This window comes from Dicentrarchus labrax, unplaced genomic scaffold (genome assembly GCF_905237075.1).
Source record: "Dicentrarchus labrax unplaced genomic scaffold, dlabrax2021, whole genome shotgun sequence".
Lineage (NCBI taxonomy): Eukaryota > Metazoa > Chordata > Actinopteri > Moronidae > Dicentrarchus > Dicentrarchus labrax.
Window position 1 is genome coordinate 24,244,459 of NW_026136706.1, and position 23,622 is coordinate 24,268,080.

Consider the following 23,622-nt stretch of genomic DNA (forward strand, 5'->3'; position numbering starts at 1 on the left):
ATGAGCAGTAACATAGATACCCGTCTTTGAGCACAGTTGCATAACAAGTTCTGTTGAGTTATGTGTGTGTTCTCAGTTGTGTATCAAGTGTATCAGTGGTGTTTTAAAGGCCTTTCTTGGCAGCTAGCAAGCATATTTTAAAATCTGAAAGTTCAATGACGTAAAACATGTTTACAGGGAGTTAGTTTTTTGTTTTCGTGCATTGCTGTGAGTGAGTACACCCAAAACAAAACCCTGTCATCTCAGAAGGAAATAGAGAAAAGGCTCTTGCCCCTTTTTATTGATTTATTAGTGACATAAACCGGGTTTGTCAGAAAGAGAGTCTGCATAGAAACAAACAATGAGTATAAGTGACCTCTGCTGTGTGTGCGTTTGAGTTGCGCTTCATATCGTTGTTTATTAATGTAAAGTTTTCCACCAGAGCGTGGCAGACGTTCTGCCCTGCCGCCTCTCCCCGCTCTACCACCAGCGAACCAAGACATCATGGAGGATTTTTAGAGGCCAGAAGGTCTTGTAAAATTAAATAGGATTTTCTTCCTGGCTGGGGAATTTACCACAGGCCTTTGCGAACTGAGCTGGGAGCTGTCACTGCTGTGTCTCACAGTCCTGGGGAGTTTGGGGTCTGGAAATACAGTCTTTATTGGAATCGACTCGCTTTACTTGGGCTCCCTGCCCCCCTCTTTAGCAACGTCTCATTGGTACCGCGCTCATTAAATCTCCATATATTACGCTTCTTTTATGTGGACAGTCGCTCGGTTTGCTCCGAGCTCAAGCCGCTGAACGTGGAACTGTCTGGCTCCTCAAACATACCTCATTCTTCAAACTGTGTGTCAGAGCGTGCTGCAGTATATACACACACACACACACACACACACACACACACACACACATTCAAAAGGGATGAAACACACATAAACTAAAACTAAACCGACCCTATGCAGAAGTGAGCGCTGGAAAAAATACATTAAATTCAAAGATTTTTCGTTTTTATCTATCTCCGTGAGGACATTTGGGCCTCACACACAAATATGTACAGGCATTAATGTTGCTATACACGTGAGGACAGTCCCTGAATACAATGCAGTCATTCCACAAACCTCTATCTCTGCTCTAACCTTAACCCTAACCCTAGCCTTAATCTGATCTTGAACCCAGTTTGTTAACATAAACCTCATCCTAAATCTAACCCCAATAGAGTTCAACGTTAATGTTTTTTTCCACTTTCCCAATGTAAATTTTCACTTGCCCACTATACAAATTGTTTTTTTTATTAGTTAAATAACAAACACATAGCTGGAGTTCTACCCGTGTCCTCTAATGCCACCTAGCTAAACTCCTGTTTCCAGGATAATTAAAATTCTCGCTTCAGCTTCAGCTCATAAACTTTGTCTTTATGCGCTGCCATTTTCTTGCGAGTTCCCTGTTGGTACTGAGCAATGTGCAACTCTCAACAGAGAGGAGAAGGAAGCGAGATGTTCTCAGTCTTCTGCTACTTCCATCATCAGCTCCAGAAAATGATGTTTCATTATTTTTTACCACTTGCCTAATCAGGCTAGAGATTTGTTAGATTTACTAGCCAGACGTGGAATTTTACTTAATGTTTAGCCCTGCTTAATTTAATTTAAAACTGACCCTGCGTATTGGCACAATGCCAATGCCCTAATGTAAACCTATGGAGTACTTTTAGGATTTTGGTCTCCATAAGTGCAGAAGCAGAAGAACACACACACACCTGGGTACTCACACACAATTAATAACACAGTAAAAGGGGATAAAACACCACTGGGCCTTGTTATATTTGTGAGGGCGGTCAAACCTTAACCGTGACCCGATCCAGCCCATAACCCAAATTCTTAACATAAATCTACCCTGACCTTAACATGATCCTAATACCAAACTTCATCCAATAAACTCAGGTAGAAGTGAGCATTAGAAGTATAGAGATCATACACACATACAGGTACCCACTTAACAATAAAAAATACATTCTTAAAGGTATAAAAGACATAGACATACAGCAGTGGGTATTTGTGTTACTATACAATCACCAAATACGATCACCTTTCTAACCCTAACCCAAACGCGATCCTAAACCTAAAGCCGGAGATATACTTAGTGCTAAACCACACATGCCGGGTTGCATTCATTTTCTGAGGATGTGCACAACCAATGGTCCAAATTGACGCTAGATATGTGAGGCAGCCATTATGCGTACTAGTACATGTAGTTAAAAGCAAGTATATTCAGCCTAAACCTAAAGCTAAACCAATTTTATCCTAACCGTATTCTAATCTAATGTAATAAACACCAATCCTTGTCTGAAACTGCTCTGTGAGGACTGGCAAAATCTCATAATTAATCTATCTTTGTGTGAGGACATTTGGTCCTCATAAGTATAAGAATTCAAGAACACACACACAAAGCTGCTGGTCTTCTCTGACAAACTCTGAGCCCACGCACCAGTCAACCCTGAATGGTAATTCAATAGCAATATTTACTCTGTCAGTACAGTAACCCAATATACAGTCCGGGTTTGGCAAGTGTGTAAATGTATGCGTGTGTTTTTATGTGCATGCCTGCCTGTGTTACAGTATATGTGTGATGAGCCGAGAACACACACACATTCACACATACACTGACAACCTGCTTTTTGCTTTCTGATTGGCGTTTGTCTCTCTATGTGTGTGTGTTATGTCCAAACGTGTATGTGTGTGTGTGTGTGTGTGTGTGTGTGTGTGTGTGTAATTGTGTGTATGTGAGAGAAAGATAGAGAGAATTAGAGTATGCATGCATTGCAGCTCGGTTTTGTCAGCTGTGTGGTTTGGTGTTGGCTGAGAAGGGAAAGGACCCCCTCCTCCCCTCCACCCCCATCGTCCAGTAAGAGTGTCATATAAAGTCCAGTCTTTATTGATCGTGCCGGTGCCAGATGGCAGATTTATGGAAGATGAAAGCGGGGGGACTAATCAGATTTCCAGTCCTGTTTGGGGCTAAAGTTTCCTCGTTCCTTAACACTTTCCCTGCTACACCGAGCGTAACCCTAAACAGCACTCCAAACAGGAAATTACAGAAACGCCTGGCACCCTCTCTGGGTGTATATGTGTGAGTGTGTGTGTGTGCTAAGGTCAAAAGTCAAAGCTGTGTGCTTGGTATTAGATATAGTAAAAACAGATAGTTAAGTGTTCTTTTTTTGTAGTTTGTTGACCAGTTAACAGTCAGCAAAGACGTTATCTTATAAATAAATGCCAATTTTATATCTCTGTGTCTGGGTTATAGCACTTTAGTTTCCGCATTAAAGGTCCAGTGTGTAACATTTAGGATGATCTATTGGCAGAAATTTAATATAATATTCATAGGTACGTTTTCATTAGTGTATAATCACCTAAATGTCGGTATAATTGTGTTTTTGTTACCTTATGAGCTGTTTTTATTTACAAACATTGCAGGCCACCTTCCATGGAGTCCATCATGTTGAACCACTATGTTTCTATAGTAGCCCAGAAGGGACAAACAAAACACTGGCTGTAGATCAGGGCATTTGCAGGGGATGGTGAAGCGAGGGAGTTGCAAACTGCAACTACACCGCTTGATGCCACTATATTCTACACACTGGACCTTTAAGTGTTTTTTGGGGGGGAGTTTTTCTTTACTTGAATCGAGGGTCTAAGGTCAGAGGATGATGTGTGCTGTACAGATTGTAAAGCCCCTTAAGTAATAATATCCCCCAGATTGTCATTTAAATCTATTAAATCACTATGCATTACTGAATTAAGTGACACAATGGTGATTGAGCCTATTCACTACAGATGAAAGCTCTTGCATTTGCAGTATTATGAACTGGGTTTTCTGGAAAAAATGCTGTAATAAGTTTCTGCTAATCCTAACTAAAGCTTCACATTAAAAGCATTTAATGGGTGAAACATGAGTTGACTTTTATTATGAAGTAGTCGCAGGGAATGCAATGGGTTTATTAGTGAGCTTAACACTGACTGCTCCTTTGATTGTTCATCAAAAATGCATCTACAAAATGAGACTGATAATTTTCTGCATTTTTTGACAGCATATCGGTTTGAAATATGTCAGGGAGTAATGGAAAAGAAGGAGCAGCTACAGTGAGCTGCAGGCGACGTGCTGCACACCTCCAACTCCTTTCACTGTGCCCCAGACTCAAAGCAATGTGCAGCATAAAGTCAGATCACGGTTACTCACAGAATAATGGAAAAAGGCCAATCATTTCCTAACTTCTTTTTTAAAAGAAAAAAGATTTGTTGGCCACAACAAATACATCAGTTTCTTTTACTTACTTACTTCTGACAAAGTAGCTGTTCAAGGAGTGTTTTGCTGCTATTACCACCAGCAACCAAAGGTGTCGCCAAATCAACCAGGGCTGGAATCTGAGAGATTACAACTTTAAGGCAAATTTAGAATTTGTGATATTGGCATGGACTTAGCTAGCCAGTTCTATATAGCTATAAATGAGCACTTACTGTGTGGTCGCTCATTCATGATACACAGGAAGTGTGTGTTTCTCATTTCAAGGTTATTTGAAATAAAGTCTACATGAGCAGCAGCAGCCACTATGTCTTACAAGACAAATAAAATAACACACCTACAGAAAGTAAAAATTTGAAGACTAAGAGCTCTCTCAGTGCTCACACCACCACTTGTGGTAAAATGCAGAAACTCAACGCCAATGAGGCCTGAGCGACAGCAGAAAATAACTGAATATTTATGTCCTTCCAATACGGGCTATTGAATTGTGTCACAAAGTCTTTATTCATAGTGCACAAACCAAACAATAAGACATAATATATTAGCAGACACAAAATTGTGCGGGTGAGATTAATAACCCAAATGGGCTTATTAAGACGTCTCAGCATGTGGTTGCAGCAAACCTCGCAGAAACATCCAGCTCAGTCATGGAGGTCTGCTGAATACTGGATTCCTGTGATACACTGTATATTGCATAACAAACAGAAATACCAGTAAAATCTTTTGGTTGTGTGGTTGCATTAGATATTAGGTTGTTAACACAGACCATTTGCAGATGCAGCCTACAGTTTGTTTCCAGTGTGAGCCGCTTACATTCCCAAAGTCCAAACCACTGAAGAAAACCTCTGATTAAATTTGGGTTTTTACTAGTCCAACGTTCACAGATCAACCCTCTTTAGAAGTATAATATTTCTCTACAGGGCATTTTTTTTGTTCCATAAAAAGTACACAATTATGAATAAAGGAGTCAATAGTAACATTTTCTGAAGCTGGAGTCCTGCAAGTCCCACAATGCAGTGTGCTATAAGAAATTACAGTTGTGTCTGAGACTACACCTGTCAGTGACGATGCAAAATGATGATGATTAATAAACTGAACTACTGAGTGTCTGTTATTCAGGGAGTAGTAAATGAGTAAGAGGGCGTTAACACAACACAGACAGATTGACCCGTAGCAGCTGAAGTCAGATTGGGCAAACACGTAGAAAGTGTGGACATGATACTTGATTAATTATGTGTCTAATCAATTTGTTAATAGATTTGATTACAACTGTAATATTAGAAACATACAAAGCTTTTCACAGAGCTGACTTTACCTCCAGCAGAGGGTGTGTTTGCCAACATCGATAGAAACAGCCCAGATGCTTCTTAATTAGTGTATGAGGTGTGTTTTTTGTGGCAGAGTGTGGCTGAGTATGTAATTTTTGCTTGTATTTTAATGTAGTCATACATTGTGTTTGTTTGTGTGTGTGTGTGTGTGTGTGTGTGTGTGTGTGTGTGTAATGGGGTGGTGCAGCCCTTGGAGGCAATAACAAAAGGACCAAATGAGAGTTTTGTCCATGTTTCAGGAGTGAGTGATGACTTTGGCAGAGACGCTGCAGATAAAACACTTTCAACTGAGCGCGGGGGCCAGAACTAAAGGCAAACAGCTGTGCTTCACACTCGCTCTCCTCCACTTATTCTCAACCACGCTCTCTCATTCTGTGTTTCTGTCTCTTTCCTCATCCTATCTCGTTCTACCTTTATTTTCTCTTTCCGTCCATCGACATTATCTCGCTCGGTTTCTCTCGCTTTATCTCTCTTGATCACTCGGGCTGACTCTCTTTATCTTCTTTCACTTTCTCAGTTATGGATTTATTTCTTTTCTCCTTTGTTCCTTCCTTTCTTGCATTTTTATTCCCTTATTTTTCCTTTCTTTCCTTTCTTTTCCTTTTCCTTTATTGTGTACACAGCACATACAGTGTTGACTCGTGGTTTGTGGACTTGTTTTTAAAAAGGAGGGTAAAAGTCACTTTCTTTCTTTCTCTCTCTCTCTCTCTCTCTCTCTCTCTCTCTCTCTCTCTCTCTCTCTCTCTCTCTCTTTCTTCCCTCTCCCTGCTCCCTGCTGTTTAATGGGTGGGACGCCCCGACGTACCCAAACTCACACACAACATCATCAAATATTATGGCTGGGCTTAATTGAAACTATGCAGCTGAGTGTGTGACTGCATATGGAATATTTTATGTTGCTCTTGTTAGAAATTTCAAGCCCAATGAAGAAACAACAGATGAGTTTTAAAAGCCGGTGTTGTGGCAACGTGGCCGAATGTTTGGAGTTTGTTTTCCAGCAGAGTGAAAAAAAGCAGAGACGCTCCAGCCTTTTTGAAATCCAAACAGCCTTTATTCAACCCTGAAGTAACCTCAGAGAATCAAACGAGTTTTCAAAACAGTGAAGTGATGAGGGAATATTAGTCCTGGAGATTGCTCTAACCTTCTGTGGAATATAAACATGGTTAGCAAAAGAAATCTGAGTCAAATATGCAGAGTAGAAAAATGAAAACGTTGTTGTAGGATGGCATTCTGCTTTTCCAGTTTGAATTAACATTTCAAATAAGTAACATTTAGAAGTGGACAGCTCTTCTCCAATATACTGGGAATAGAGCAGGCAGTTGAGCCTGATCTTCCTGCTCAAGATGGAACATCTAGTAATCAAATGATCTTTGCAGTTCAAACACATTTGTATAGCAGGAAAGATTTTAACAGGAAATCAAGAAAAATCCGGAAGACCATTGTACAGTAGAAATGTTCACCTTGACATTAAACAAAACAATTTACACAAACTCACCAAAAAACAAAGAATGAAATAGTCCCATCCTTTCATAATTTAGGGTGTACATTGGTGGATTCAAGTTTCTACATCACACTGTACAAGTTGATACTGGACCAGGTTGACTTCCTAACTATTTGTGATGTCACAAACCTTGCTTGTAGGCCCCACCCCTTCAAATCATATTTTCAGTGAGCACAGAGAAACTTTCCACTTTCATCAGATGAATGTGAAAACATTGGAGGGGGTCTTTAAATATTGTAGAACAACTGTAACTGTAACTATAATAACTGTATACAAAAAATGTGTAAACTGTAAAAAAAGGAAAAAAAGAAACACAAGGTCTTTCAACAGTTTATATTGTGACCAGACTATTAATCTTCACTTACTGTATCTGGAAAAAAGGAAAAATATGGATTTTAAGGGCACATTTTTGCTTCCCTAACCTGGCGTGTTGGTGTCTAAGACAGTGTCCCTGTCTTGTCTTCCAGGTATGTGTACCACAGCTCCAAGTGGATGGTGGCAGGAAACGCTGACTCCCCGGTGCCTCCGCGGGCCTACATCCACCCGGACTCTCTGGCCTCAGGAGACACCTGGATGAGGCAGGTGGTCAGTTTCGACAAACTCAAGCTCACCAATAATGAGCTGGATGACCAGGGACATGTAAGGGACCTTTTCTCTTTATCTTCACCACTGAGTGCTTGTACATGCTGTTACAGAACATTTTGTTATGGCGTCTTTGTATCTGCTATGATTCAAGACCATATTTAGATATTTAGTGCATCCTAAAAGACCACCATATTCATGAGAAATATGTTAACATTTTTTGTAATCCATTACGGTTACAGAATAAAAGAGGTATTCAGATTACAGTTACTTTTAGTAAATACAGGAATTATTTAGCAGGATTACAATCTTAAAATATACCAGTTTTTAAAAATAAAAATACACTGTGTACACATGTTAGATGCTAAAATGCTTTACCATTTTTTCTGTTTCTATCTTCTTTTCAAAGGTTCCGTTATTCTGTTGTCTTACAGAATAAACTTGTATCAATACTTCTTATTGACATTTCGTTTCTCTTGGTCTTTGAATATTTGGTGTTGAGATAATCCAAAAGTAACACAAAGTAATCAAGTTACGTTACTTTAATGTTGTGATACTTGGATTAGGTTACTGACTACATTTTCTAAAAGGTAATTAATAATTTTATCGGATTACATTTTTAAAGTAACCCTCCCAACCCTGGATATTTCATATGTTTTAATGGTGACTGGGGTTTTATGCAGCTCACAAGTCAGTTAAATTAAAGACATTTTCATGTTTTTACCCCTGGACTGTCAGACCAATCAAATGTCTGTATTTGTTTGCAATGGCTGACTATGCATGAAATCCTTTAGCAGAGATGATAGCTTCAGCTGAAGCGCTTTGTGTTTAAATGTTCAAGCTGTGATTCATTAGTTTCATTTATACTGCTGTAGAAATGAATGCACTCTTGGAGCTCTGAGGCAGTTTTTGGATGGAGATGTTTTTGATGCGTTTGCTTGAAAGGAAAGTTGACACACCTCATGGGCTTCATGCTTTCATGACTCACGGAGCCGTGAGACTTGTTCAGAATTGATTTTCTGCAATAGATGACAGTCTGCTCTGCCACAAACTGCCCGCCCACAGTCAGACTGTTTCTTTTTGAAGATGGTCCACCCTGGCTGAGTATTATTAGGTTTGAGGATTAGCGTGGAGAGATATTAGAGGTCTGGGATTTGAACCCCTGCCCTTATTTTAATATATAATATTCATTTCCTTCATGGCTCTGCGAAGCATTTTGTAATGAAACGGTTTCGTTAAAGGCACTTAATGATTGAATTTGATTTGTAGTATGCTCCAGCAGCCACACCACTGAGCTAAAATTTGAGTCTGACCACAGTCTGCCTGATTTACTGCCTTGCTTGTAGCCAGTCAGTAACAGAGGTGGTGAGCTAAAGTAAGTCTCTTATTGGCTCTTGGCTGCTCTAAATGTGTAATGTGGCTTTCATAGGTGAAATATTTCACTGTAATGCAACAAGTTAGACCACAATTTATTTGATTTACGGTCTTCCTTATGTATAATCAGCAAGTGGGCAGCAAGCTAAAGTGAGTCCCTTTTTTGCACTTTATTCTTCTCTATAGTTAGAAATGGATTTCATGGGAAAGGGACAATATTAGGTGGAAGATTTTGATTGGCCCCTTATGTTTAAAACTGCAATGACAGCTTAGGAAATACTGTAAGCTAAATATGAAAATAAATGTTATGAGTGGCTAGTAAATATGGTCAGAAATCTACTATTAGCAAACTAAAGTTATTTTTGTCAGGAGTTGGCCACATCAGAGTGAAAAAGGAAATCACATTTGACTTAAATACACCAGGAGAGAAGAAACACAGCTCCAAATGAACACTAATGTTACTTAATGTTATACTTAGTCAATTATTTACTGAGACATTAACCACCTTAAAAGCCCAAGACATGGAGTATCTGTCAGCTTGTTTTGATGTTTTTCTGCCCCCTGGTGGCCAGAAATTGATTAATGTAGCTTTAAAGACAACAGCAAAACGCATTGTAATTCACAGTCCCAATATTTTTATTCCAACTATACCGGATTGAAACTATGAGGTAATGGTGTGTCGATAATGAGAACACACTGTGCTGTACTTAAGTGTCACAAAATATCTCATCTCAAATGGCCCTTTCAAAAAGTAACATTAATCTTGTGCAAAGTATAGCATTTAAAGATCATAAAAATCTGAAAAATGGCAACTTTTAGTGAAATGGAACCTCATTACTCAAAGTTCTCTTTATATAATCTTTTCCATAAAAATGTGTAAAGCTACTCAGAGCATCAATTTCAGTTTAGTCTTCTGAAATTACAGCAGATTGAATTAATTGCAAATCCAGCTCTGTATGAACCCCATGTGCTCTCATTAGCTGATGGTGCAAACAGGAGACGATCTGCTCTCTCTTTTTTAATCACATAATCTGGATGTCGAAACAGTGGAAGATGGCACAATGCCTCCTGTCATGACTGTCAAGTTATTTTCAAGGCGACTCCTTTGATTGCTGTGGTCTGTTGAAAAGAGCGTGAGGAGCTGCTACAAATCCATTTATTTTCAGAGCTCACCGTTACTGTGGAGATTCCAGGTGTTGCAATGATTAGAAAAGCTGTGCCGGGATGCATCCAGTGCTATGACAAAATGGCGGCATCCAGTTTAGTGCAACGAGCTGCGTGGTGCTGCTCTGTCACAGTTCTGCAGATGATCACATCAGCTCAGTGGTGACAAATGTAATAACATATGGGTGTTAGTGGGCGAGGGCTCTCTCTTAGAGTGAGAGGAGGTTGTCTTTCCTCTCCCGCTGCTCACTTTAAGGGCTTTGTTTCCCCGGAGGGGGTTTAGAGGCCAAAGGAAATTAATTTTGGAGCTTCCTGTGTGGGAAACCTCACCACTTCTCGCTCATCCTCCTGACTTGTGGTGTCGTGAAATGTCTGCCTCATCAGAAACAGACATTATACATGTCATGAATCATCAGACGTCACAGCGTATAACAGAAGCAGGGTCTGTGAGAAAAAAAACAACATTCATTATGTGTCAGACGGCACATTGTCATCCAGACAGATAAACAGTGCCTCCACAAGTTTATATTGTGTTGAGATTTGCAGGTTTGACTATTGACTGCACTTGTACAACATAAAAATGACATTTAAAAAACAGACAAAAGAGAACATTTTAGTAGTTGGTTCTGATGAAAGCTCTCAGAAATATCATTCTAAATGACTAAATAAGCAACAATCAAATTTAAAGTTATAAAAAAACATCCTATTGTTTATCAAAACACACAAGCTCAGTTAATCTACTTCTTCAACACTGTGTGAGCTGTTTGATTGATTTGATTGACTAAACAACTGCCATCAGATTCTGATTCAAATATTGTTAAATCTAAATGGTTGTGACATCACGTTTTCACATCTGAGCCCCGCCCACCTCAAACCAGTGTAGAGAGCGCAGACGAAACACAAAAACAGAAATCTCTGAAGGGCATGCACAAAAACTGCTCTGCCTTTGGCGGATATTCTATGTTCATGTAGGCACATAACATTTATAGTAAAAATCTGGTCGAAAAAAGTTTTACATGGGACCTTTAAGTATTTCCATTTGCTAGCTACTAAATACTCCATAAGGAAAATATACTAGTTACTTTAAAGATTGAAGTTTTGCCTACAAATTGAATGATTAGTTTATAAAACACGATACATTGTTGATAATTGGTCGATTGAATCATTTTATTTCATGATTATAAATGCATTTTATCTCTTCAATGCAGTAGTTAAAATCATTAAGGATAAAATACAATAAAGCTGAATGGCTTATTTCTATTTTCTGTCCTCCACATTTGATCAAACGGCCAGAATCTAAAAAAGCTGAATACTTGAAAACAGTAATAATTCTGTACTTAAATAAACTTAAATAAAGTTCAGGATATTTCTTGTTACGGAGTATTTTTGCACCGTGGTTCTGGTCTGAATTCTACACCACAAACTGGTTTGGAATTTAATGGGAAAAGTTAAAATGTGACTTTTTTGCTTTAGGCAACATTTGTGTCCTCTTTCAAACATCAACTGAAAAACAGTCAAGCAGCCGGATATCATACTGTTAGCTCACAGCGTTTGTAAAGTTTTTGTCTTTGGGACGCCTCGTTGCCTGGCTGGACTCGTTACCCTCAGGCTCATGCTGTCACTCTGGCCTGTCGTCTATTTCCTGTCTGTCCTCGCTGGTCTATGGGAAAACCTAATAAAACATTGAAGCAGGCTGGAATGGCCAAAATATTTTTTTTTGTTGCTTCCCTTTCGTTTCATAGTTGCTTTGTTGTTAATGATCCATTGCGTTGTAATGTATCGATGCTGTTGTGTGAGATCGTTCAAAACTCCACAGAAGAATTTTCTACATAGTCTGCTTTAAACATTTGTCTGTTTTTCTTCAGTCTAGTGAATCTGGCCTTTAAGAGATGCAAGTTTTTCACATGACAGCAGTATTCTGTGTGAGGCCTTGTAGCCCTGCTCATATTAATACTGTCCCTACTGGTGACCTAAAGTGAGAGTCCTCATTGTTCTTGGCTGTAGACCACAGTCTGTGTGATTTATTGCTTTGATTGTTGCATTTTATGGTCATCGAAGTGTTTTTAACTGTGTTTGAAAATCTATTTAGGCCACACTGTCGTGTAAAATTTGCTTTATAAACAAAATTTGATGTGATTTGACTTTTGTGGACACACACACGACATGTGTTACATGTGGGATGTGTTGGTGTCTCTCGGGTGTGAATGTCCAGATGGTTTTCAAAAGGGATTAAAAGAATGTCATTACCTTCCAGGAAAATGAAAACATCACTTATTTAGCCTAATTGTATTTGAGCGTGAACAACTGTCAGCTGATGTCCTCTGGCTGCCCTCTTAGTCGTTTGTTCTGAGTTCAGTGTATTGATGTGCGATCCGCTTTGACTTTACATCACCTCAGGCCGACTCTAGAAGCACGACTCCTCTGGGCCATAGGCAGCTGTGTGTGTGTGTGTGTGTGTGTGTGTGTGTGTGTGTGTGTGTGTGTCTGTTCTTTATTGCTAAAATATGACTACGGTTAAACCTGTATCGATTACATGAAAGCTTTTGTTGTTTTAACGCTTGTTGTAGCACTTTTCTTGCAAACATCATCTGCAGGAAGCGAGGTGTTATACTCTTCCTCCCGTTGCAGGTTTAGATCAGTTGAGAAAGAGGTTGATTCTGATTGAACACAAACAGACAATGAAAACCTGTATGGAAGAATGGACATAAAGAGACAAAATAACCCACCAAGCCTGATCTGCAGTCATTATACTGAAACTTTAACTTCTGATAGGCTACTTTAATTCTGCGATTTCCATGTTTACCAAAATGGAAAAAAATGCTGTTTTACCAATTGAAAGAACAGTGGCAGGAAAACAACCTAGAAAGTATTTCTTCCCTGGTGTAAAACTGATGCCAAGACAGGCAGCCAGGAGACATTTGTTTCTTTGGGAAAACACAGTTTGGTGCAACGTTTATAGAACGCCCAGGGAAAATGACACCACAGCGACACCCACGCAGTTTGATCGACAGGTGATCTCTGCCACAAACACCACAGAAATGAACACTGAGCAACGAAATGTTTAAAAATTACAGCATGCTTCTGTGTGTATATATACAGCAGCCCAGTCATCATTTCTCTATGATGTGAGTATGTGTGTTTTGAGGTCTGGAACGTAAAATGCAGTGTTTCTGACACCCGGAGCAGTTCCCCACACAGCCCTGGTTTGAAATGACCCCCTCTGTTGTAGAAGAGCGGGGGGGGGGTCAGGGGTGTTTGGCTCTGGGTAGGTTTTCTCACTCTCAGATTAATCAAGAGCAGACCGAGGCCCCGAGGCGAGGCTGGGGCCGACACCGTCTGACGCCTCTGCTCTGCTGTGAAATAATCCTCAGCCCTCCTGAGAGCGTCATCGCAGTGTGAACTCAGTTTCCGCTGAATGTCACGTAGCCCTGATAGAGGACCAGTCGAGCTAATTGATCTTTCAAAGGACTTACGTGCATTGTGTGTTTGCATACCGAAGGCTGAGACTTTTGTTTATTGTCTGGGAAGTATAGAGGCACACATCCCTCATGCACATACAGATTTGTGATAAATAACTAATCTGATCAGTCTTCATTCACCAAATTCACTTCCTGACCCCTAATCACAAGGATTCAGGGTTTGGAAGTTTGAAATCTTTAGTCACTGTGCCATTAATAAAATATTAGAATCTGCTCTTTCTGTTTTCTCCTGTTATTTTGATGTATTACAAGCAAAAAAAAAAAGATTTATAAAATATAGTGAGGACTGGCAAAATGTTCTTTTTTGCTTATTTTCCAAATGTCCTCCCAAAGATATTTGGAAAATTCAATTACTCACACACACACACACTTACAGATACACACATGGAAATAGTGTTTTTTCCCCCCAGTGATTTGGATTCTTTCTTCAAACATTGTACCACCTGGGTGATTTCACAGACTTCACCATTACAGCTAATAATATTATAATAATAAGAAACAGTATTAGCTGCACTTTACCGTCTTTCCTTTCATGTTTTCAGATCATCCTGCACTCCATGCACAAGTATCAGCCTCGTGTTCATGTCATCAGGAAGGACTTTAGCAGCGAACTGTCTCCAAACAAGGCGGTGCCCAGCGGGGAGGGAGTCAAGACCTTCAGCTTCCCCGAGACCGTCTTCACCACCGTCACTGCCTACCAGAACCAACAGGTATGCAGCTCTCATTTTAATTTCAGAGGCATTTAATCCCAGCTAAATTAAATTAGTATAATCTTGCTTTTAAAAAATCCCTGAAATTTTCCTGGAAAAAAAAGGTTAGAATTTCCAGAGAATTAGATTACAAGAACAATTACCACAAATTTCAGTGTCAGGTTTATGAGCTGAAGTCGAATTAATATATAGCCTCAGTTTAAACAAAGTTGTCTTATATCGGAATTGAAGAGGGCATTGTCTGCCTGGAACTGTAAGCCATTACTACTTTAATTCCTAAAACTAACCATTTGGATTATGGAACTAATAGTTGACACTGCATGGCATGGTAGGAACCAATAGCATTTCCCTTTAGATGGATTAAAGAAGAAACGGAAACAATGGATGATTTGCAGGTTTTAATATTACCATAATTGATTGTGAAATAGCACAGACATATTGGCATATCTAAGGGATTTGGAAAAGCAGCAAATTCAACTCAAGCTGCAATAATAACAAACATCTCCTTTCCGTGTTCTTCCTGTCTGCAGATCACCAGACTAAAGATCGACCGCAACCCTTTCGCCAAAGGATTCCGGGACTCTGGCAGAAACAGGTACATCACTGCAGCATCTGTTTACCGACTGAGCAGCTGCACAATACAGCCTGTTTCAATGTTTTTCATGATATCCCACAAAAAGCTATTATTTTAATATGGAATGAATATCTGAAGATAGCATTTAGTACCATGTGCTGCTCCATATAAAAACATCTGCTTTGTCTGTGGAACCTTCAGATCTGCAGCACAGTCAGTGAGAGAGAGACACTGGTAGATGGGATCTCTTGCCTCTGTCTTTATTGCTATCAATGTTTTTTTTCCATCTCAAATGTGCATCTCAGAATGCAAACTGCACTGTTCATGCATGAAAATATAGAACCCAGAAGAAGAATTGATTCATCAGATCAGTGTCAGATTTTATCATTTTACCACCACATCACTAGGATTGTACGTATTATACATTATCAGCACATGTCATGCTCGAGTCATTATATACCCCACTGTAATTGTGCTTACATTTGTTGTTTTTGTGGTATAATGTGATGATCTTAGCCAGTTGTAGGTTTGCATTTGAACTTTCTTGATGTGGTTTTACTATCAATAATCTTCCAAAAGCATCGCAGTCTTTTAGGAGAAAAAAAATACAAGCAACCCAAACTGACCTATCATAGTTCTCCAGGGGTGGATCTAGAGAAATATTCATTGGGGTGGCAGGCGGGTGGCTTTAAGGGGTGGTATGCGTTAAACGTGTTAATTTACATTTTTAGTTATTTTTATAATTGATCTAAATGAATGTGTTAAATTTGACATCAAACCTCTAGTTCCACTGTGCAGGTCAGCTCTTGCATATGATGTAGCAACGTAACATTGCTACACCGTAAACCCCTAAACACACAGGTATCCATCCACCTCTAATCTTAGCTGTAAATGATCAGCCAACCTTCTCACACACTGTTAATACATATCCTTTCATGGCTGAAAAAAATAATCTTTACGCCTGTGTCGGCAACATCTACAGTGAGCTTTTCATGGATCTGAGTTTAGTTAGTTTTGTTTGCATCGTGGCTCCATAATCCCTCTGTTTTAGGAAAAGTGGTGATTTTTTTAACTAGTTACAAAAAACTATAAAAATGATTTCAACTCATGTTTAGGAACTGCTACAGACAGACATATAGCTATTAAAAGGCTGTTGAAACAATCTTTACATGTAATTGTCTAAAAAACATGCACTTTTCAACCAGATTTAGCCCACTTCAACCTAGACGTCTAGACAGCTTTTGACCTGCAAATCACCAAATCCATGCTTACAGGGTAATTAACTCTTTCTGAAGTCATGTTATTTTATTCAACATCCCCACACACCATAGAATTCTTTGTAAGACTTGAACATGATGTTTTATATCCCTTGTTAGGAAGCAACATACTTTACACACAAGCCAGGCAACACACACACACACACACACACACACACACACACACACACACACACACACACACACACACACACACACACACACACACACACACACCATGCAGACAGAGACAGACAGTTTTCTGTGGCTGTCAAAGAGTGTGACAGCAAACAGCACACACAACCTGACTCCTCAGACCCTTTCTTCTCTCTGTCAGCTGTTGCATCGGCTGTGTTGTCACTACCGCTGTGCTCATGTCAGCCAGAGAGAGCGCTCCTATTGGTTACTGACACTGTAGAATCATAAATCACTTTATTAACTTTATTACTGATAATCACACACCTTTTGTGTGAGCTAATAATATTGTTTGACTTTTGTTGATGAAGATGAGCCCTTTTCTCAAGTTTCTAGCTCACTCTCTTCCTTTCCCTCTCTCTCTCTCTCTCTCTCTCTCTCTCTCTCTCTCTCTCTCTCTCCGGAATCATCTCTCCTTCTCTCCATCTCTGAATTATCATATATAACACTTGTGGAGGAGAGGAGGAAGGAGAGGCGGTGCACTCAACCACCAGACCCCTCTACACATGAAAGCAGCCCCCTCATCTGGTCCGCATTATTGGCACACAGATATTTGAGACATCTTTTTTCGTTTTTCAAACAATAGACCGTTTGATTTATGAACTGGCATTAGAATTTCATTGCAGAAAAGCTACAGATGAAAAGATAACGGAGACTGAGATATTTGTCCGGAGAGAGAGAAAATGAATTGATCCTCACGTACTGCTCACGATTCCTTCCTTTCAGCTCTGCTGGGATTTCTTTGGTTCAGACTCAAGTAGGAGCCTCGGAGAACTCAGAGTGAGCTTCTGTCACCTTAAAAACCCTTCCTCCTTGTCTAGAACTGCTTTTTTATCTTTGATCACTCACAGATATTGTTAGAGAGCTGAGGCGCTGACCCTTGACCCCCCGTACCGCTGCCTTTGCATAATTAGGGTGATTTAGGAGTTTAATTGGTCACATACTGTAAGTCACTCTGGGCGTCTGCTGAACAGAAAATGTAACTGATGCTGTATTATTTAAATTGGTGCATTGCTATATTAGATTTCATACCACAGCTGGGTTTTCTTTCCTTTTATGTGGCACAGATCTGATTTTTAATGAACAAAACCTGCATATTTTCAAAAGACCACTTCCATGGGTATAAAGCATTGTTATGACAATTGAATTATGGGGATGAGCCCCATATTTAGGCATTAATAATAATAATTACAAAAGAAAGATAATGATGAAAATATTTAAAAAAGAATATATATATATTTTTTTTTTTACAAAAAGTAAGGGCATTACAAAACAAAACAAAAAAAAAAACAACAACTTTTAAAACAATTAAAATTTACAACAAATAAAGGCAACAGAACTACATTTGACCAACGTCATCGCTGATGGAGTCTCAGTGGTGGTGGTTAGATGTTGTTAGCATCAGGTGCAGCTTGTTGGGTTGATAAAAGGCGATCTGATCCCGTGTGCAGTGAGTGCAAGTTGCCTGCTTTTTCGTTTTATTGAGGAAGGGGGCGAGTTGCATACGCTTCCTGTATCACATTGATCCCGTCTCCTCCAGCTCACATGCAGTACTTCAATCTGACTGAACCTGTGAAAAAAACTGTATCCAGCTAGTTTAAGAGAGAAGGCGGGTTTTACCTGTCATTTAGGAATGCTCACTTTTGCTTGCACGTATTACTGCCCATATATGGGCAAGAAGACACATAGTAAGACATGCGTAATCACATTTTCTAAATATAAATCCTCACCAAGATGTTGTAATGTGAGCCATGAGAGAGTGATGCGTGTTTCTCTAGGAAACCTTTCTCCCGGGCTCCTGCTTTGCTGTTTCTTTCTCTCATTACTGGTTGCAGCTGCCAGGTCACGCAGGATCAAGCAGTCATTTTTATGTCATGTGTAGACCAGATATTACAAGTCGACCAATTATAAACTGATTGGGTAATTGTGTGAAACATGGAGATATGAGCAGACAGGAACCAAGACATGTGGCTGCGGGGAAAAATACATATAGTATAAGAGAAAGAATGAAAGAGTATTTGTCCATCCTGTCTGACAGCATCACATGCTTTCTTTATCTGTATGGTGTGCTGAAGTATCACATTTATATTCTCTGAAATATTTAAAGCCAAGACTTTTAGGTGCACGGTTTGATCAGATGGAATAGAGGCTGTTGCTTCGCTACCATCTCTGAAAACCAAATCTGCCCAACAGCGACTCACTGCCGGTCAGACTAGTTTTGGGTAAACTCAAGCTTTCATTTTCTGTGGCCCAACAGGTAAATTAGGTCTCCAACCTAACATTAGTGAAAGTCGTGTTATTAATCAGATATGAAAGCATAAAACATGCATTTTATATGAACAAGATGTATACACTCCAACATGTTACTGCCATTAAATCATATGTACATGATGCAAAGGTTTTCTACCCGGAAGTTATTGTAAACAAACATTGTGATTGGCTATACAGAATGCAAATGTCTTGTTGCCATGACAATGAACACATCTCATCATTTACTAACATTTTGAAGCCACAGTACAGTAGGTTTGGTGTGTTTGTGGAGATGCCTCAACACTTCAAAAAGTTGCCTTCAGGTAGCAAAACTATTGCGTAATCTACATTAATACTGTACTAGTGCAGTGACCTGCCTTCCTGCCAACAGGTTTTAATTCTAAATATGAGATTATCCAGTTTATGTAGTTTGTGTAGTGAAGATGTACCTTTAACTAATAAAAAAAACTACTTTTCTTTGGGTTTTAGCTGTAAAGTGACTGCAGTGTAAATGCAGACTGGTTTCTGTGGAACATTACCAACTAATTCCACAGTGACAGGAAATTCAAAATTAATAGAAAGGGCAAAACTGCACTGCTAATTCTCAAATTAAGCACCAACATGTTTCCCTTTTTCTGACTTTCTTAATAGCGTCTTAATATAGAACTGTCCCAAGCTCCTAAGTTATGGCAGTGTCGTCAGTTGTGTCTGGTGACCTGGCTTTATGGCCTAGCGGAGGGATACAGCTCATTTGTTGGGTTTTGGTCCCGCAGCAGTGTGATCGTATGAATGAGTGCAGTGATGGCGAGGGCCTGGGCGATTAGCATGGCGCACTAACGAGCTGCCGTAGCCAGGGAGTTAGTGGCCCTAAAATAACATGGTGAGCAGTGACGGGCGCTGGTTTCTCTGGGACGAGGCCGAGTGGCGCGCAGGGAAGTAAATCATGCAGGAAGGGAAACCGTGTACAGATTCAAGATGAAACGTCACCCAGATTTATGTGCACAGTAAAAACTTGCTCCTTTTTAATGGCTCCAGTTTCCTCTGAGCAGGACTCCAGTTTCTCCACCCTCTCTCTCTCTGTCTCTCTCTCTCTCTCTCTCTCTCTCTCTCTCTCTCTCTCTCTCTCTCTCTCACTCTCTCTCTCATTTAATCTGGCTCAATTACTATCAACCTATTTCTCTCTCTCTCTCTCTCTCTCAAAATGTATTTTAATTCAGTGGAGCTTTATTGGCATGGGAAACAGACATTTCCATTTCCAAAGCAAGTGTGAAATAAAAACAACAAAAATTCACATAAATGGAAGATATGTGTTTTTTGATTTAGAAATACACTATATATACAGATAAGTAAAAAATAACTCTAAATAAATAAATATAGAGAGAAAAAAAATAGAGAACTGTAAATTTACAGTTAGAAAAACAGAACGTAGAAATACAGATAAGTGAGAACTATACATACAATAAGTATGTCTACATCAGAGAATGCACAGTAGAAATGGTCAGTGCAGGTGTATGCAGGTGATTGACAGTCTTCATGGTGGTTGGTTTCCTTTGGACGCCCTTCTCCTGTCACAACAGCTCACAAACCTTGCTGCTGTGTTTGCACATTGTTGTATTTCGCCCACAAGATATGGACATTTTTGGGTGGTTGTAATCTGTGCGTATATGTCTCTGATGTTTTGGTATAGTTGGCATATTGTTACTCTCTATTTCTCTCTCTCTCTCTCTCTCTCTCTCTCTCTCTCTCTCTCTGTGTGTGTGTGTGTGTGTGTGTGTGTCTCTCTCTCTCTTAACAACTTGGGAAAAAAGTCAAATTTGACGTTATACAAGACTTAAACCGGCAACATCAGAATACAAATTTTCATTGTTTTTATGTCAATAGAGATTTAAGTGGAAGAATAAAACAAGGATAACAGAAGGTTAATAAATGAATAAGATCCAGATTGTGCAAGATGAAAATCAAAGCAAATTCAATAAATCAGATCAGAGAACACTGCCTTTGGGGAGGGAGCTTTACAGCTGAAGGGCCCGGACTGCAAAGTGCCTGGTCAACCCCGTCTGCCCGAAGAGCTCAATCTTAAGAAGAGCAATGATAATAAACTACCTCTCTCTCTCTCTCTCCTTCTCTCTCTCTCTTTCTTTCTTTCTTTCTCTCTCTCTCTCTCTCTCTTTCACTGTGTGTATGTCATGTGCTCAACACACACATGCAGAGGCCTTTTGTGTTCTGAAATCTCTCTCTCTGTCTCTGTCAGGACTGGCCTGGAGGCGATCATGGAGACCTATGCTTTCTGGAGACCTCCTGTGAGGACCCTCACATTTGAAGACTTTACCAATATGCAGAAACAGCAAGGTGTGTGAATGCACGTTCTCTCTCTGTGCAGAAGAAATCCCCCTTCAGTCTGTCCTGTCTACCTCTAGTTCTAACATCATTTCTTATTCAATTTCCTTGCTTTATTTGTTTTTGTTAAATGTTTCTTTTGTACAGTATAAACATATACAAAACAGATACAATATAAATATAGCGATTTAGAGAAAAGAAGTAATGGTCAGAGCCCATCTACAAAGCCGAAACTGGCCTCTGTGCCTCCACTTTGTTAGATTACTCCATGATATTATTGTTGAAGGTACGGCGTAATTTGTCAACTCCAAAAAGATTGCCTTGTCTTATTCTGAAGGACCAACATCCAAAGCTGTTGAGTTGACCTCCACCTGATGACACGTATTTATGGCCACAAATAAAATAAAGATCCCAGATATGCAAGGAGCATTGCTAACAGCACTTGAATAAAATGTTTTTTATGGCCTTTCTTACTGTCAGACACCTGACAGAACACAACTTTTCTGACTTTTTCTTCCTCATATAGACCTTTTGGGATCTTTTCCAGCATAGTGGCTACTAGTGAAAATTAGCCCTTCCTAGGTTTGAATGTGATATGACTCCTCAGCGAGCACTTTGAGAACCACTGTGGTATCCCATAATACTCAGTCACTTTATAAGACTCACTGTCATGTGAATTTTGTCAACTTGTTGATACAAAACAATTGATCTTTATTCTTGTGATTATTGCACATACATAAATATGGTACAGCTTGCTGCTAATCCAACGACATGTGTTTTTTTAATGTTAGGACCAAGGTAAAGTAATCAGCTGTATAGTGAACTGAGAGTAGTGTACAGTGGTAATTAGCATGACCTTGGTGCATGTGCTGTCCCAACCTGAACTCTCCCTCTGCATACTTTCCCTGCATATATCACCACACACTGCAACGGCTATGGTTGTCCTTCATTTGAGCTTGGCCATACGCTGCTCCTCTGGCAGGTCAGCTGGCGTCTGCTGAACTTTTCACATCACGCGCAGCCCTTGAAAATAAAATCGTTAAACAAACCCTGTGGCTCTTGGACGCCTCCACGACACGAGTCAGCGTCAGTCGGGGCCACCTCCCTTTGTCTCGGCTCCAGCGCCGGCACATCTTAGTCATGGCTCATATCAAGGGCCACGCCGCTTTAAAGCAACTCTGTTTCCTCACCGACCCTATCTCGGTTACCTCTGGGGGTCAGCATGACGTGACGCTTCGTATTTTGTCTGAGCAAGCGGACATGTGTTTGTTATCATTGAACTCCTCCAAAGTGATTAGGATTTAATCAAAGTCCTTGCACCGCCAGAGAAGCCTGTGTCACTCTGAAAGGACACTGGTGTACGTGTGCAGTGATTGTATATGTGTGCATATGTGTGTGTGTATGCTTTTGCCCTTATGGCACCAGACACCCTTTTCCCTTCAAGTAATCAGCTATTCCCCCTCGGCGCTCAAGCACCTCAAGTCCTTCTAACCAGAGGAAAACATGACATCACCAAACTATCGTCCTCTCTTCCCTTCTCCCCCCCCCCTTTCTGTATTTCTCTCCCTCCCCGCAAGCCCCCCCCCCATTTTCTCGAGCAGAGCTGCAGCGATATTATCGAAGGCATATGGTGCAAAATCAGAACCCCAGCCAAGCAAGTCCTGGATTATTTAGTTATGCCTCCTTCTCATTCTTGGTTCAAACTGAATTTCTCCAAAGGCAAGATGAACCCTGGCCAAATTCTCATTAACAGAGAAATATGCGATTGATATCCCACAGCTATCATTTCACATTGAAAGACTTGATACAATTTGTGCCAACATATATATATATATAAAAAATGTATACATATATATAAACTGTATAACTGTATATACAGTCTCCACTTTTCCCTTTCAGCTGAATCAGTACAGTACAAGTCTGTGGCTTTTTATTAAGGAAAGGACTGGGGATGAGGGGATGTGGGGATGTGGGGCGGCTCTGTTGACCAGACATGGTCAAAACTAAATCCATATTTATCTCCACATACCAGCAATATATTTTACGATACAGTTCACAATCTCGTATCCAGCTGCTTCAAAGAGCAAGGCCCTGCAATTAGTCTGAGGGTAGGGGTTTGAAAAAGTCCACGTGGCTCAACAAGGTTATATATTCAACTGGCGACAGGTGAATTCATAACGTAGCTTACTGCTTACTTTAATTGTCTGTCTGACTGCATGTGGATCACTGGGAAATGCTCCCTTTGGCAATTACTACTGCATTCTGCTTCCATCTGCTCTTTATGAAGAAAGAGACGAGGACGGCACACGCTCAAACCTTGAAGATATAACCTAGTGGTGAAGAATTTGAACAAAAACTTTGGTTGTGCAAAATACAATTCAGATAAAAATCTGTCTTAAAGGAAGATTTATACATTCCAGGCAATTGTGCAAGACATTCTCCTGCACTGCCACAGGGTAGAAATGATGTGGAGGTCTGGCAATGAGAGACTAATACTAATACATCCCCACAGGGAAAACCTGTTTCTTGCTACCCTCCACACAGGGAGGAGGTCAGAGGTAGGTAGGCTGGGATTCATGTCACTTTCCCATTATATCAAATTT

At 39.9% G+C, this 23,622-nt stretch overlaps 1 protein-coding gene across 2 annotated transcripts in view; it reads left to right on the forward strand.

Moving 5' to 3' along the window:
• Positions 1 to 23,622, forward strand: part of tbx15 (T-box transcription factor 15) — a 40,635-nt gene that overhangs the window by 13,785 nt on the left and 3,228 nt on the right. For both annotated transcript variants that reach the window (XM_051403610.1, XM_051403611.1), the window contains exons 4-7: positions 7,566 to 7,737; positions 14,240 to 14,407; positions 14,938 to 15,002; positions 20,934 to 21,031. In XM_051403610.1, coding sequence (XP_051259570.1) covers positions 7,566 to 7,737; positions 14,240 to 14,407; positions 14,938 to 15,002; positions 20,934 to 21,031 — 503 coding nt within the window. The remainder of the gene's footprint in view (positions 1 to 7,565; positions 7,738 to 14,239; positions 14,408 to 14,937; positions 15,003 to 20,933; positions 21,032 to 23,622) is intronic.